Below are 13,552 nucleotides of genomic sequence, written 5' to 3'. Positions count from 1 at the left end.
GATACTCTCTGCTACGTTCTGCGTTCTGCGCAAGCCCGAGTCTTTGGCCCCACCCCGCCCCCAGGAGACGGTCTTCCCTGGCGAACTCGGCCAACCATGGTGAATTTGGGCCTGTCCCGAGTGGATGACGCAGTGGCCGCCAAGCACCCGGTGAGAAAGAAGGCTGGCTTGGGGTGCTTTAGAAACTGATCTCAAGGAGACTACAGGCAGAGGGAGCTCCGTCAAAGAGTGGCGGAGGGGGGATCCTCCTGCCATAGGAATAGAGACGCTGAATGAGTTTAGGGGAGAGTGGGATATATCCAGTCCCTAGTGTCCCTACCCAAGGCCAGGTCATGCCCAAAGGAGGAGCAGGAGGGAAAGAGGAAAGGGAACCGAGCCATAAACACCACCACCCCCATCCCAGGGACTCGAGGAATATGCCGTGTGCCAGTCGAACGCCTTCATGAAGGGCGTTTTCACCTTTGTCACAGGTAGGCGTTCCAGGGGTCTCGGGGTGCACAAAGGACCCACCTTAAAGGGGGAAAAAAAAAAAATGTAACCTACTGTCCCACCGTGTCTTCCCAGAAGGTGGCGCCAAGTCATCTTGCCTGCACTGCAGGTGCAGTAGGCACCAAAACCACCTCCTTGCAGCCTTATCAAATCAAGGGTTCCTTGGCTCTTGGTAGGCACTGGTGCGACTTTCGGTCTGCAGCTGTTCATTAAGCGGAAATTTCCATACCCTGTCCAGTGGAACTTTCTGGTGTCTGCCGGTGAGTACTCCATGGTGGGTGCTTAGGCCCTAAAATGCATCCATTACCAGGGGCTCTACAACGTTGGTGTGTTTCTGATAAAGACCCGACTGTGGCTGGAGCCCACCCACCCTGTCTGTCCAGAATGAACATATGCCAGGTCCCCTGTGAAAAGCTCAGAGGTTAAGGTCCCCAACTCACCACCCTCCTGCTTCCTGCTCTCCAGTTGTAGGGTCTGTGGCCAGCTACAAGGTGACAAGAATGGAGTCTCAGAAATGCAGAGATCTCTGGCTCTTCCTGGAGACAGGGAAACTCCCCAAAGACATGAGCACAGGTGAGCATAGGTGAGAGGGCCCCAGAGGCGCAGCAACAAGTTTCAGGAAGACAAACCCACAAGACTCAAATGATAGACTGATCCCCTTCCCTCCAGCCAGCCTTGCCTTCCCCTTGAGGGGCTGAGGCTAGAGAGATCACAACAAGGATTGAGCAGTGCATTCCCTGGAGGAAGATCCAGGAAATTAGGACAGGGCACAGCAGTTACACCAACAAGTCAGAAAGGAGTGTGTAAGACTGAGACCCTGGATCTGAGGGGCCTCAGGCCAGATTGTCCTTGTTCATTTTGTTCTTCTGAGAACAAAAGGTTCCATAGTCCAGGCTGGCCTTGAGTCCTGCTTCTACCTCCTAGACTTGGGATTATAAGCCTGTGTAACCACATCTGACAGGAGCTGTTTTTGTCATGACAGGACAGGATCAGGGACCCTCAAAAACCACAGACCTGAATCCAGCTGTTTCCCTTTGCCTCTTACAGACCATCAAGACTAGAAGAGCTCTGGCTGCTGGGGTGTGGAGGATCTGTCTCGGAGAAATCCTGGAGCACAGACTTTGACCCCATCTAACTACAGGCTGGTCCTTCCTACCTCACCACACACACACACACACACACACACACACACACACACACACACACGCGCGCCCTTGTCACCTGTCCTCTACACATGTGTATGGGCAGACCTGCCTGACAACCTGTGATGCCATTGCTGCCCCAAATCCAGGACTTGCCAGGAGTCCAGTTCGGAAAAGGGCCTGGGAGAGGGGGTCTCCTCTGGAGCAGTAAGAAGCAGGGTATCAGAGAGGGTTGTATCCTGTTGCACACAACTGTGGGGGGCGGCAGCAGGCTGCAAGTGGTGAAAGAGACTTGTGTATCTTCTCTGGTGCTTTGGGGTCCCTTTTCTGACCTCTGTGACCCAAGTCCAAGGATAATTATGGAGGGTTGTGGCTAATAAATAATAAATTATGGAGGGTTGTGGCTAATAAATGGCTTGTCCTTTTCCTACTCGAGTTCTAACACAATTAAACAAGAGTCGGTGAGGTTGTTCAGTGGGTAAAGTACCTGCTGATGACTGAGTTTAATCCCCAAGAACCACATGGTAGAAGGAGTAACAACTCCCATATGTGGTTCTCTAATCTCTACTGGGGTATATGGTTTCCCATTACACATGCACAGGCACACACTAAATAAATAAATAAATAAATAAATACAGGTATAATTTTAAAAAGAAAGCCTGGGTAGTGGTGGTGCATGCCTTTAATCCCTGCACTCGGGAGGCAGGCGGATCTGTGAGTTCAAGGCTGGCCTGATCTACAGAAGGAATTCTAAGATAGCCAAGGGCTACACACAGAAACCCTGTCTCAAAAAAACGAAAAGAAAAACAAAAAGAAGCTAGGGGGTGAAAAGATGTGATCATGCACCTGTGTGGCCATTAGCTGACATTAGAGGACATGCAGAAGTTAGTTCCTAATGTAGAACAGCCCCAGAACTAGATGTTCCTTCCAGCCATCTAGGCCATGTAGTTACACCAATGCTTCTCTTCCTTTCAAATCTAGGGCAGAACAGAGTTAGCTGCTGCCAGAGTCCAGGCAGGGGCATGAGTCATGCCCACCCACTTGGCATCAGTGAAGCCCCTTCTCCAAGAAGTAAGAAGCAGCAGAGCTCCAAAGGAAATGGCTGGGGGAGTGAGACCACCCATACCAACCAGCCCCATTAAAAAGAACAGAGATGGTCCCAACCTTGGCATTCCAGGAGCACAAAGACTTGGTCTTGGCCTGCTTGTACACCTCTACCAAGCTTGTCAATCGGAAGTCTATGAGAATAAAGTGGTGGGCAAAGTGGCAGTAGGCCTCACATAGTAGAAGCTTGAGCCAACTTAGATTTCTTGTAGAAATCTAGGTAAGTGGTCTATCAGTGTGTGTGCTGTTGCCAACAACATACCACAGACTTGGACAGATTATAATAATTAAAAAACATGTTTTAGCCCATGGTTCTGGAGGCCCAAGGCCCAACAGCCATTTGGTGGTGGCTGTCATTCTGGCAGAGTCCAGACACATCACAGGTCATATGGCCAGAAAGAGAGCATACATGTCGCTTCCTCTTCCTATAAAGTCATCAAGGTTTGACCATGGTGGCTCTACCCTGGTAACTTCAATTCTTATCATCTCTCAAAAGCCCTACCTTGAATGACACAGTCCTATTTTCTACCCTCTTAAAACCTCACAATGGGGTGGAGGTGGGGGTAAACTCCAGCATGAGCTTTGGAGGACAAGCCATCTTCAGACCCTGGCAGTGTCTTAAAAGCTGTTCTGGGGCCAGGGACCCAGGCTTCCCTCAATCTCTTCCCTGTTGTAATGGCTCCCACTTCTCAACCTAGCTCATTGTGCCAGGTGGCTTCACCAGCTCCAGCTACTGCATCTTCATCCCATTTAACAGAAAGAAGAAAGGAAGAGGACAGTTCTTCCACCATGTCTGTATACATACTACCGGCCAGAACTAAGACACATGGTACATCTACTGAAAGGAAACCCAGGAAGGCAGCCTTGCTCTAGACAGCCATTTGTCCCACTACAATTCAGGAGTTCTGTATCTGAGGGAAAAGAAAGAGTCAATACTAGGGGATATAAGTTGACTCCGCCTCAGCTGGATACCAAGCTGGGACACCAAAATCTAGGGAGGTAAGGTTAGCAGCTATGGCCATCGCAGGTCCTTCCAGCCCTCTTGAGGATGAGGCGTAGACCAGAAGGGAGGCAGATGGTAAACAGAGTTTAGACTGTACAGGAAAGTGTCTAAAAGGTAAGGGATCCTTGTGAGAAGGCAGGAAGATAGACACTAATGTGCCCTGTGTTATACACATGGTCTGACTACATAACCCCCCAAATTCATATACTCAAGTCCTAGCCCACAGGATCTCAGAAGGCAACTACTGGAGATGAACCCTTTAATGAAGTCATTAGGGCTAACTGATGCTATGGGTCTAATCAGTCTTTCTGGCATCCTTATAAGAGGAGACTGCGACACAGATGGGCACAGAGGGACAACCACGTGAGATCACAGGAACAGAAAGCATTGACAGCAGAGGGGAAACACAGCAGAAGAACCAGCCATTGGACACCCTGACCCAGCCTTCTACTCACAGACTGAAGAATAAATGTCTGAAGAGTAAGCCTCTCCCCCCCCCTTTACTTAGTTATGCAGACCCAGGCAGACTAGGTTTCAGAAAGTGTCTGCTCACATACCCCATGGTGTTCTGGGTTGCTGATTGCTCCTGGCACACTGCTCTAAAGGAAGGGGTTGGGTGTAGATGTGTGGACTTGCCCCTGCCAGTGACTTCCAAAGTCCCTGGAACTGAGGGAGGTGGGAGTCAGACAGGGTGGCACCAGACAGACAGACAGTTCTGGGAAAGTTGGAAGAGACAGACCAGTGATGGGCAGAAGCTGGGGTGGGATGCCAGGTCACCCAGTGCCTGGGCTTTGGACTATGAGTATGGGCTGGAGAGAGAGAGGTCTCGCCAAGCCAAGCACAGACACTGAGGTTAGAAGTGGGAGGCACAGTCAAGCTGCTTTGTGGCCTTAGGAGCAGGGGCGGGAACAGGGAAGTGTGTGTGTGGGGGGGTGCTGGGTGAAGTGTTTATTAAACCATCACAAACTGCCTACCACTACCAAAAGGTCTCTGGTGTCCAATGGAGCTCCTGAAGCAGCAACCTCAAGACTCATTTCCATTAGGGCAAGTACCCAGAGGTGTCCCTGAGGATGAATTTGAAAGGGTGAATTCCAGAAGGATGGAATTTCAGGGTTCCCAGGGCATTGAGAACCTTGGTCCCGTCACAATGACCTGAAATTCCAAGGACAATCTCAACCTAGGCTCAGTTGAGCAGGCAACTGCACAGGGAGGGCGAAAGGCGCACAGGGCCCCTGGAGGACCTTTAGGCCCACCATGAAGATTCACAATGAAGTGGCTAAAGCGACTGTGGAGGCGCAAATACAGGAGCTAAGGACCATCACTAGGCTCCAGGGTGAGCCTCACACTGAGGACTGCCACTCTGGCAACTTGCCATTCTACTACCCACCCAGGCCCCCACAGTGGGCAAAAGTCACAGAAGGGTCTGTTGTGTGAGGGGAGTTTCAAGGAGATTTGTGTATTTACCACAATATTGTTCCAAAGTTGGAGGGGTGGAGGAGGGGTCTGCCTGTTTCTGGGCACAGAAGCTCTGAAAGAGACAGGGTTCCCCATCCCTGGTCTTAGCTTCCCCCCTCCCCCTCTTTACTGCCCAGTATCCATCTCTGGAGAGCCTTGCAGATTACCACTTTGAGTGGAGAAGCCTGAGTCTTCCAGAACAGGAAGGGGAAAGAGGAGAGAAATGGTCACAGAGGCGATGCCGTATTCCACCAGGCTCTCTGGGTATTTTGCTGAGATTCCCAGTCAGTCCTTTGGCCTACTGTCTGGTAATCTTGTTCCCTCTGTCACCTACAGAACAATGTCGGGCGCTCCAGATCCAGAGTGTGAAGGAGAAGACAGCACAGAACAAGGCTACACTGAGCCTCCTGCGCAGAAACCTCCGTCGAGGGGCCCATGACTGGGCTTTGGCTAAAAAGGTGCGAAAGCCTCACTCACCCCTCGCAGTCTGGAGAATAGGAGGTGGCCGCTCACTTAACACATGCACATACCCTATCCCTTTATCTGGACCAGAAGGCCTGCCGGGGTGGGTACCTTTGTGACTGGTGCCCAGGGCAGGTTCCCCAACACCCACCCGGAGTGCTTAGCACCGGCAGCAGGGACTCCTTGGGCTCTCTGACCTCCTTTCCGAACCCCATCACACTGGAGTAGGGATGTCCCTGGAGGGGGTCCTGCACGCTCTGCTCAGGGGTCCCAGGACCAACGGTCTCCTTGCTGGGCTAGCAGCGAGTAAGAGGCGCTGAAGGGATACTCCTGAGTTATCAGTGCCAAAGGGAACGCAAAAGGGCCAGGCTCCCGGCTCAGCCACCACCGCTCCACAGTATGATCAGTGGACCATCTCCAAGGCCTGCGCGAAGGATGCGTCCATGAAGATGGCACACTGCCGTAGTACTATGGAGGTAACGAGGCGGGGGCGGGGGAGACGGGGGACGTGGCGGGGGGCAGACCAAAAGAATTACTCGCCCCTCTCAGCCATAGTCCCGGAGGCTCGCCCACAGTAAATGTTGCCTATTAGCAGGCCAGAGGCCGGCGGAAAGCGAAGCGCGTTCTCTCCTCTTGCTCCCTATGGGGCAGCCGCGGGTCCCCGACCTGCAGCCTCCCTGGGGTCCCCGCGGCGTTCCCTCTTGCACCCACACGCGGGCGCCTTTCCGGACCCAGGTGGCTCGGGAGAAGCTGCGTAAGTACGTCTTCGACCGTGTGAATGCACACAACGTGCTGATCCATCTAGCTCGGCGACGAGGACAGAAGCTGGAGAGCTTGCAGCTGGAACTGGCCAGCCTGCGGAGCCAGCCTGATGCCACTAAGGATGAACTAAAGCTGCTGCAGGTGCCCGGGTACCGGGCGGGGGCGGGGCTCCGACTGTGCGCCAGAACTTCCGGGAGCGGCGGGACTCAGCGAGCAAGACTCCGAAAGGGTTGTTCTACGCCAGAAGATGTGGAGATTCTGTAACAAGGACAGAGTCCCGCCTTCAGACAGGGGACCCTGTATTAAGGCTGAACCGCTGATTAGGCAGGGTTCTGCGGGAAGGGCATCTCCTTTGGTGAGGATCTTTATAAGGCAAAAACACTTTAGCTGGTGAAACTGGCCTCCAGCGGAAGGGTGGGACTACATCAGAAGGGTGAGACCTCCGGACGGGCAAGACCCTTTGGTTAGTCTGTGCTTTACATGGCTGTGTACAAAGAGGAAAACTTACTAACAGGGAGCGGGAAACCGATGCTCTGAGGTAATGTTTTATCACACAGCTGTAAACATGAAGTTGGGAAGCAAAACCATTTTATACATGGTTACTGGGAGGTGGATAAGATGTACAATAATGACTTCTCCTGCGGGGCCTGGTGGTAGGGGCAAAACTAGGGGAGCCCAACACCCTTGTGTGAAAGCCCAGCCTCCCACTCCCATCCCTCACCCCGAGCCCTCCTGGGCAGGGTTCTGCCTCTTCACACCTGATCTGAGGTTTCCGGGAGATGGGTCTTGTCACCAAGCCTTTTCAGTGATCCAACTCCACCACTGCCATCAGATTATCCGCCAGCTGGAGAACAACATCGAAAAGACCACGATCAAGATCACCACCAGCCAGAACATCCACATGTTGTACACAGACCTGCTGGATTATCTGAAGAAGGTGAGCCTCTCACCCAGGGAGCCTCACCTGCCACTCTCTTCCAAGCAGCCAGCAAAGCAGCCCTAAAAGTATGTGGAAACTTTCTTTAGAGAACTTCATTTTTGTCGTTCCACACGAGCATATTATGGGGTGCACCTGTTGTTTGGGCTTAAGCCTGGGCATGGTAGCACAGGTCTGTGATCTCAGCACTCAAGAGCCTAAGATGGGAGATTACACATTCCAGGCCAGCCTGGGCTACACAGTGAGAACCTGCTCAAAAACAGATAAATGCAAATCACACACACACACACACACACACACACACACACACACACACACACCCCAGAACTCTTTCTTTCACATATTAAACAGTTTAGTTTGGGTCTTTGAGGGTCAAAGATGGGCCATACTCCCCTCCCAGGAAGTCCCTTAACATGGTTCAGGGTAGGCTCCTTTCCCACCTCCCAAAATGTGGTGAACACACAGCTTCCTGCCCACTTTGGATCTGGCTACTCTGCTTTCTGTATTGGAAGCAGGAGGAAGTAAATTCTGGCCCATGTAAGCCCCAGGGAGCCATGACCATGAATCTCACCGGGCATACTCCCACTATGGCTCCCATAGTGGAAGTGGGGGAGAAAGGGCTTCAGGGCAGCAGGGTACTGAAGGCAGCAGTGGAGAAAGTGGCCGGGAGAAATCCCTAATGCCTTCATCCTAAGAAAGGGAGTGGCATAGCATCGCTGGGAGCAAGGGTTGGTATGTAGGCAGATGCAGCAGCCTCTCCATGTGGGGGTCATATCCCTAAGCCAGGATCTCACCATCATGCTCTGGTCTGTCCTTCTTACCTGACCCCAGTGCTGCAGGCTCAACTGGAAGCCCTGCCCACTTTTCCTTCCTGTGTCAAACCCTCCCCACACTTTCACCTAGGTGTTCTTTGTAGAACTTTCTTTCCAGAACACACTTGAAACAGAGCCCCATATCCACTTTTTTTTTAATTGGCCAAGATTCAGCATGTACAGGTTTTAACAGCAAAATATCAATAGCTAAGCTTCCTTGTCCATCAATGCACCTAGCCTTGTGCTAAATATGTGTTACTTCTCCATCTATCCTAACAGAAACCTGGCTAAGTGTGATCCCAAGATCACAAAGCTAGCTGATTAGAAGTGAATGTCACTTTGAACCCTATCTGGCTCCAAGCCCATCTTTCAAGCCCCTTTGTTCCACTTCAGACCAAAGATGCCCCCAAGCAAACCCTCCTGGGTTTTAAAGTTGACCTCTGCTGGGTACAACACTGTGTCATCATATCTTCTTGTCCTGGGTAATGAGAGTTCATAGATCACCAATGACTATCCATACTAGAGCACTTCTTTCTCCTGTGACTTGCCCAGAGGCTGGGCCACTGACAGAAGCCCGACCCTGTTCCCAGGCTTATACAGTCTGGGAATGAAGAGTGGAAGAGAATCAGAGAGCTCAGCAAAGCCAGCAATAGAGTATGATAGCACCAAAGGAAGCCATGGCTTCATGACCATGTTGCCTTTGCCCATCCTGATAGGTTCTGGCAAGCTATCCCACAGAGCTAGACAAGCTTCAGAACACGGTGACCAAGTACTGCTTGGAGCTGTCAGATATGACGATCGTGTCCCAAGATGCCATGATGATTACTGATGAGGTCAGGGTGAGTCCCAGGATTGGGGAACCATCAATTGCTAGCTCTCTTGATCTTATCTTATCTTGTTCAGAACCTATCTGGACATCCTATGCCTACCATACCCATCATCCCTGGAGAAATCCATTCTCAGCCCTACCAATGGGACAGAGAAAGTCAATTTGGGAACAGAGGCCATAATAAATGTGGCCAGGACAATGGGTGTCTATTCACTTTGTCACTACCAGAATCCCTGTCTCTAGGGAGACAGGACTAGGGGCCATCAAGCCCCATCCTCCTGACATGGGCAATTCATCCAGTAGCCCACCACATCATATCTCCGTCAGTATGGCAGGAAGAGGCAATGGGTTTCAGAAGTCTCTAGGGTGGCTTTCCAAGGAAATATGCTTGAATGGGCCCTGAAAGGCCAGCAAAGTCCAGGAGTAATCAGAGCTCAGAAGGAGAAAGAACAGAGAAGCCAAGGCTGTTGCCACATGTTAGTGCACAGAGCCTGACATAGCTTCCCTGCATGAGACAGTGGAGGCTATAGGATCCTCAGGCTTACAGCCTCCAAGAAGATAGAAGGACACATGATCAGATTGAGCTTTATGCTGGGCATGGTGGCACAAGCCTTTAAATCCCAGCAGTCAGGAAGCAGAGGCAGACAGATCTCTGAGTTCAAGGCCAGCCTGATCTACAGAATGAGTTCCAGGACAGCCAGGGCTACACAGAAAAACCCTGTCTTGGAAACAAGCAACAAACAAACAACAAAAAATCCACCACAGATTGTATTTTATAGTGGCACACATTAACTGCGGGTTCCAGAAGGGGAGCAGAACTACTGGCTGTGTGGCCAGGCCAGTAGTATAATGGGGTGGGGTGGCAGAAGCAGACAGGGCAGGGGTAAGGGGTGACCACAGTGAACTTTAGTGATAGGAGTGGTGTAAGAGAAAGGCAACGGAAGCAAGGAAGGAGGGATGATAGTTTTCAGCCACAAAAGCAGGATGGAGGAGAGACCAAGTTTGAGAACAAAGGGGATGAATTGCTTTTAGATATGTTAAATCCAATTTAATGGGTTCTAAGTGGAACAGGCCAGGAGGCAACTAAAGGCAAAGGGACTAGTGGAAAGGAGAGAACTTGGGCTAGAGGGAAAAGTCAGTAGGCATGTGTTATCCAGGAGTCTCTGCAAAAGGGCACCCAAGAAAATAGTGGAGCCAGTAAGAAGAAAAGAACAGCCAGCTTTCTTCCATACGATGAAGACTAAAAACTGGCCACTGGGAGGACCCTTGGTGAGACAGTATCCCCACTGAATCTTTATGTCCCCAGAGGAACATGAGGCAAGGGGAGGCGACCTTCATTGAGGAGCGAAGGGCACGGGAGAACCGGCTGAATCAGCAGAAGAAGCTTATTGACAAGATCCACACCAAGGAGACCAGCGAAAAGTACCGCCGTGTACATCTTGAACCGTGGCAGCCCTCACCCACTGGGGGAAGAGCAGGGAGGATCCGTCACTTCTCATTCTCACCTGGTTCTCTCTCCCATCAGGGCCGGAGGGACTTGGATTTCTCCTCCAATCTGATGAGTATGGAGAACTTGAAGGGTGAGTCTCAGCTCCTCGTCTTGTCCAGCTAAGGTCTCCAGGAGCCAGCAATGACTGGGACTGCTCAGTCAGGTCACCATGAGGCCAGTGATCACTAGGGTGAGGAAGACAGACGGCCCCTGCCTCTCCCTGACTGTCCCTGAAGAATCTGAGAGCCTATGGCACAAGGTGGCTGCAGAGATGCTATCTCTAGTAACTAGAGCTCGGTCACCCAGTGACATCTCAGAACTGCTTCCCAGAGCCACATGACGTCATGCTGCTCCTGGTCCTTGTCTGTCCTTGAGTTTCCCAAGGTACTCTGAAGGGTCAGGCTGAGGAGAGCAGGTACAGGTACCACATAAGGGTACCCAACATCCTGGGTGTCTTCTTTGAAGTTTGAGTGTCTATAGAGCCACCAGGTAGCCACTCTTGCACACTGACTAGGCCTTCCTTCTCCACTCTGTCCAGTGAGGAAAAGAGAAACTTCCATAGCAGATATGGAATACCAGACGGAAGTGACTACTTTGGTAGAGAAGGTCAAATCTGCTGTGCAGTGCTCCCACCTCTGGGTAAGTCTCCCTGACCCTTGGAGGGTGACTGAGCTAGGCCAGGGCCTGGGGTGCTCTACAAAAAGGTCACAAAACTTAATCTCCCCCTGGGAGGTCCCCAAATATGATGCTCTCAAGCCTGGATAAGTCTTTCTTTCCTTTTTTTTTTTCTTTTTTTTGAGGTATGAAGATACCTCCAGCATATGGATGCATGTTCCCACTATATTCTATGTACAGGACAGAGTCTGCCAGAATTTGAAAGTACAAATGCTAAGGACCTGGCCTCTCACCACAGCTCTAGCCCCTTCCCAACTTGACAGTCACAGTGAACAACTGCTTCTGCTTGCCTCCTTTTGTCATAGACCTACCTGAGTTACCTACCACTGTCAAGCCTTGGGCTCCCATCCATAGCATCTTGACTGAAGGTGATACATGATCTCTTCCTGGTAGATGGGGTTACTTACCCTCTGCCTGTCATGAAAGCCATGTATCAGGACAGGCTACCCTTCTGCCCAGCCCCTCATAAACCTTAGTACCCAAACTATTCAGTGTTATGACTGAGCTCTAAGTACCAAGAAGCTGCACTATCCATTGGGAAGAGCTATGAGGTCCTACTACCTTTTAGGCCCACACCTGTTTCTCTCTGCCCTGGACTGGTTAGGACATAGCTGGCCGCTTCCTGGCTCAGAAGAATACAGAGGAGAACCTGGAGCTACAGATGGAGGACTGTGAGGAGCGGCGGAGACAGTTGGAGGCCCTGATGAAGAAGCTGGAACTTGAAGAGGCACTGCTCAAGTTCCACCAGACACCCAGCTCGGATGGGTATGTTTCAGGGCTGCTGGATGGCGCCACAGGTACAAGTTAGTAGCTGTACATATCTATTGCCAATAAACCTGTGCATCTGCAGAAGAGCTAAGGACTCACCTGCTTTAAGCTGAATTCATGAGCCCCTGAAGTTGACACAACACCTGGTTCAGGATCCCTGTGGGTCCTGAGTACTGTCCCACCCTTACTGCTGTGCCTACCTCCTCCACAGCTTTAATTCTATTGAAAAAAAGATGACGGCCACGCTAGAAGAGGAAAAAGCAAGGCTCCAGCTGGCCCACAACAACGTGATCAAAAGCCAGCAGCTGCTACTGGCCATCCAGACAGGTATTGACAACCTCTACATCCGGCTCATCGGCATCACCTTGCCAGCCACCCAGGTACCAGCCCCGGGATGGGGAGCTGCTGTACACAGGGTCCTCATGTGGGGCCACCAGAAAAACAATCTGCCCCTCCGGCCTACAGAAAGAAGCAGCAGTCTCTGATACCCTTGATGTGTACGGCAAGCTGGAGTATTGTGAGGGGAAGCTTATGTACCTGACTGAGCGCATGAAAATGCTGTCCAGAAATGAGGAGGTAGCCCTGGGCCACGGAGGGGGATCTGCAAAGCCCAAGTCCTCTCCAAGCTGATAAGGTTGCTTTTCTGCAGGTGGACACAATGGTGAGCGACATCCTGGAGTCAACAACTCTAAAGGAGAAACATAATACCAGAATCACCTTTGAGGACCAAGAAGAGGACGTGATAGGTGAGGCCCTAGATACCAACCACAGGGAGGAGATGGAGAAGGGGGAACAGAGACCATAGCTGGAACATAGAATCTGAACTCAAGTCAAGAGACTCTGCCAGAGTCAAACATACTGGCAAACTGGGTGCTAAAGGGAAAGTGTTTGCTCGGTTATTTGGTTTTTGTGTTTGTTTTTGAGACAGGGTTTCTCTGTGTAACAGCCCTAGCTGCCCTGGAATTATTTCTGACCTCAAACTCACAAAGATCCACCTGCCTCTGCCTCCCAAGTGCTGGGTTTAAAGGCGTGCATCACAACTGCCCAGCTGGGAAAGGCTTTAATGAATAGAGGTGACAGAGGTTAACCTATAGGAGAATTTATAATTTTTTTTCTGAGACAAAGGAGCATACCATTCCATGGGCCAGAAGGGAGTCCAGAACATACCTTTAGTGGAATTTCTGCTGCAAAGGCAGGGTAGGGTGAACGGAGAAGGATGGCTAGTGTGGATCATCTTGGCAAATGCTGGTTCCTTGGCACCTGGCCTTGGGTGACTTAGGGCAGGGGTCAGATCACAGAGAGTCTACAGTCATCGGTCCATCTCTGAAATGAACTCCAGACACAGGAGAAGGCCCACGGCAGCAAAACCAAACGGGTAAAGGGGGTGGGGGTGGGGGTCTCTGAAAAGAGGGAGCCAGCTGACTCCTTTCTTACTGTGCAGAAACCTTCCAGTTTGCGGACGTGGACCATAGCTACGTCCCTTCGCGGGCCGAGATAAAGAGACAGGGCCAGCGGCTGATTGAGGGCAAGCTCAAGGTATCCAAGAAGAAGAAGAAGTAGCCTTGTCCGGGCTTTCGTACACAAATAAACATTTTTCCAGAACTACTCCAGAGAAACGAGAAACC

At 51.2% G+C, this 13,552-nt stretch overlaps 2 protein-coding genes and 1 long non-coding RNA gene across 5 annotated transcripts; 2 read left to right on the top strand and 1 right to left on the bottom strand.

Moving 5' to 3' along the window:
* Positions 1–5,581, top strand: Tmem141 (transmembrane protein 141). Of its 2 annotated transcripts, XR_004770409.1 has the most exons (7): positions 1–150; positions 404–470; positions 666–749; positions 955–1,062; positions 1,537–1,630; positions 2,613–4,218; positions 4,725–5,581. XR_004770409.1 is itself a non-coding variant. In XM_027422912.2 (5 exons), exons 1-5 carry the CDS (start codon positions 97–99, stop codon positions 1,548–1,550), a joined length of 327 nt encoding a protein of 108 aa, XP_027278713.1. In that variant the 5' UTR covers positions 1–96; the 3' UTR covers positions 1,551–2,043. The 2 variants fall into 2 exon arrangements, 1 of the variants encoding a protein (XP_027278713.1); XM_027422912.2 differs by lacking the exons at positions 2,613–4,218; positions 4,725–5,581 and having other exon boundaries at positions 1,537–2,043.
* On the top strand, positions 4,993–13,533 carry Ccdc183 (coiled-coil domain containing 183). Its single transcript, XM_027422911.2, has 14 exons — positions 4,993–5,071; positions 5,530–5,651; positions 6,054–6,131; positions 6,391–6,558; positions 7,250–7,354; positions 8,883–9,005; positions 10,302–10,427; positions 10,521–10,575; positions 11,023–11,123; positions 11,764–11,924; positions 12,139–12,307; positions 12,393–12,503; positions 12,577–12,673; positions 13,369–13,533. The coding sequence occupies exons 1-14, from the start codon at positions 4,993–4,995 to the stop codon at positions 13,485–13,487; spliced, it is 1,614 nt and encodes a 537-aa protein (XP_027278712.1). The 3' UTR covers positions 13,488–13,533.
* On the bottom strand, positions 5,165–13,372 carry LOC113836470. Of its 2 annotated transcripts, XR_003486704.2 has the most exons (6): positions 13,095–13,372; positions 12,465–12,615; positions 11,471–11,573; positions 10,501–11,014; positions 7,176–7,261; positions 5,165–6,675 (listed from the first exon to the last, which is right to left on the bottom strand). It is a non-coding gene; the product is annotated as an uncharacterized LOC113836470 (long non-coding RNA). The 2 variants fall into 2 exon arrangements; XR_004770410.1 differs by having other exon boundaries at positions 10,501–11,573.
* Positions 13,534–13,552: the final 19 nt, after the last annotated feature.

Source organism: Cricetulus griseus, chromosome 6 (assembly GCF_003668045.3).
Source record: "Cricetulus griseus strain 17A/GY chromosome 6, alternate assembly CriGri-PICRH-1.0, whole genome shotgun sequence".
Lineage (NCBI taxonomy): Eukaryota > Metazoa > Chordata > Mammalia > Rodentia > Cricetidae > Cricetulus > Cricetulus griseus.
Note: the sequence above shows the minus strand (reverse complement) of the source record. Positions and strands in the feature narration are given on the sequence as shown.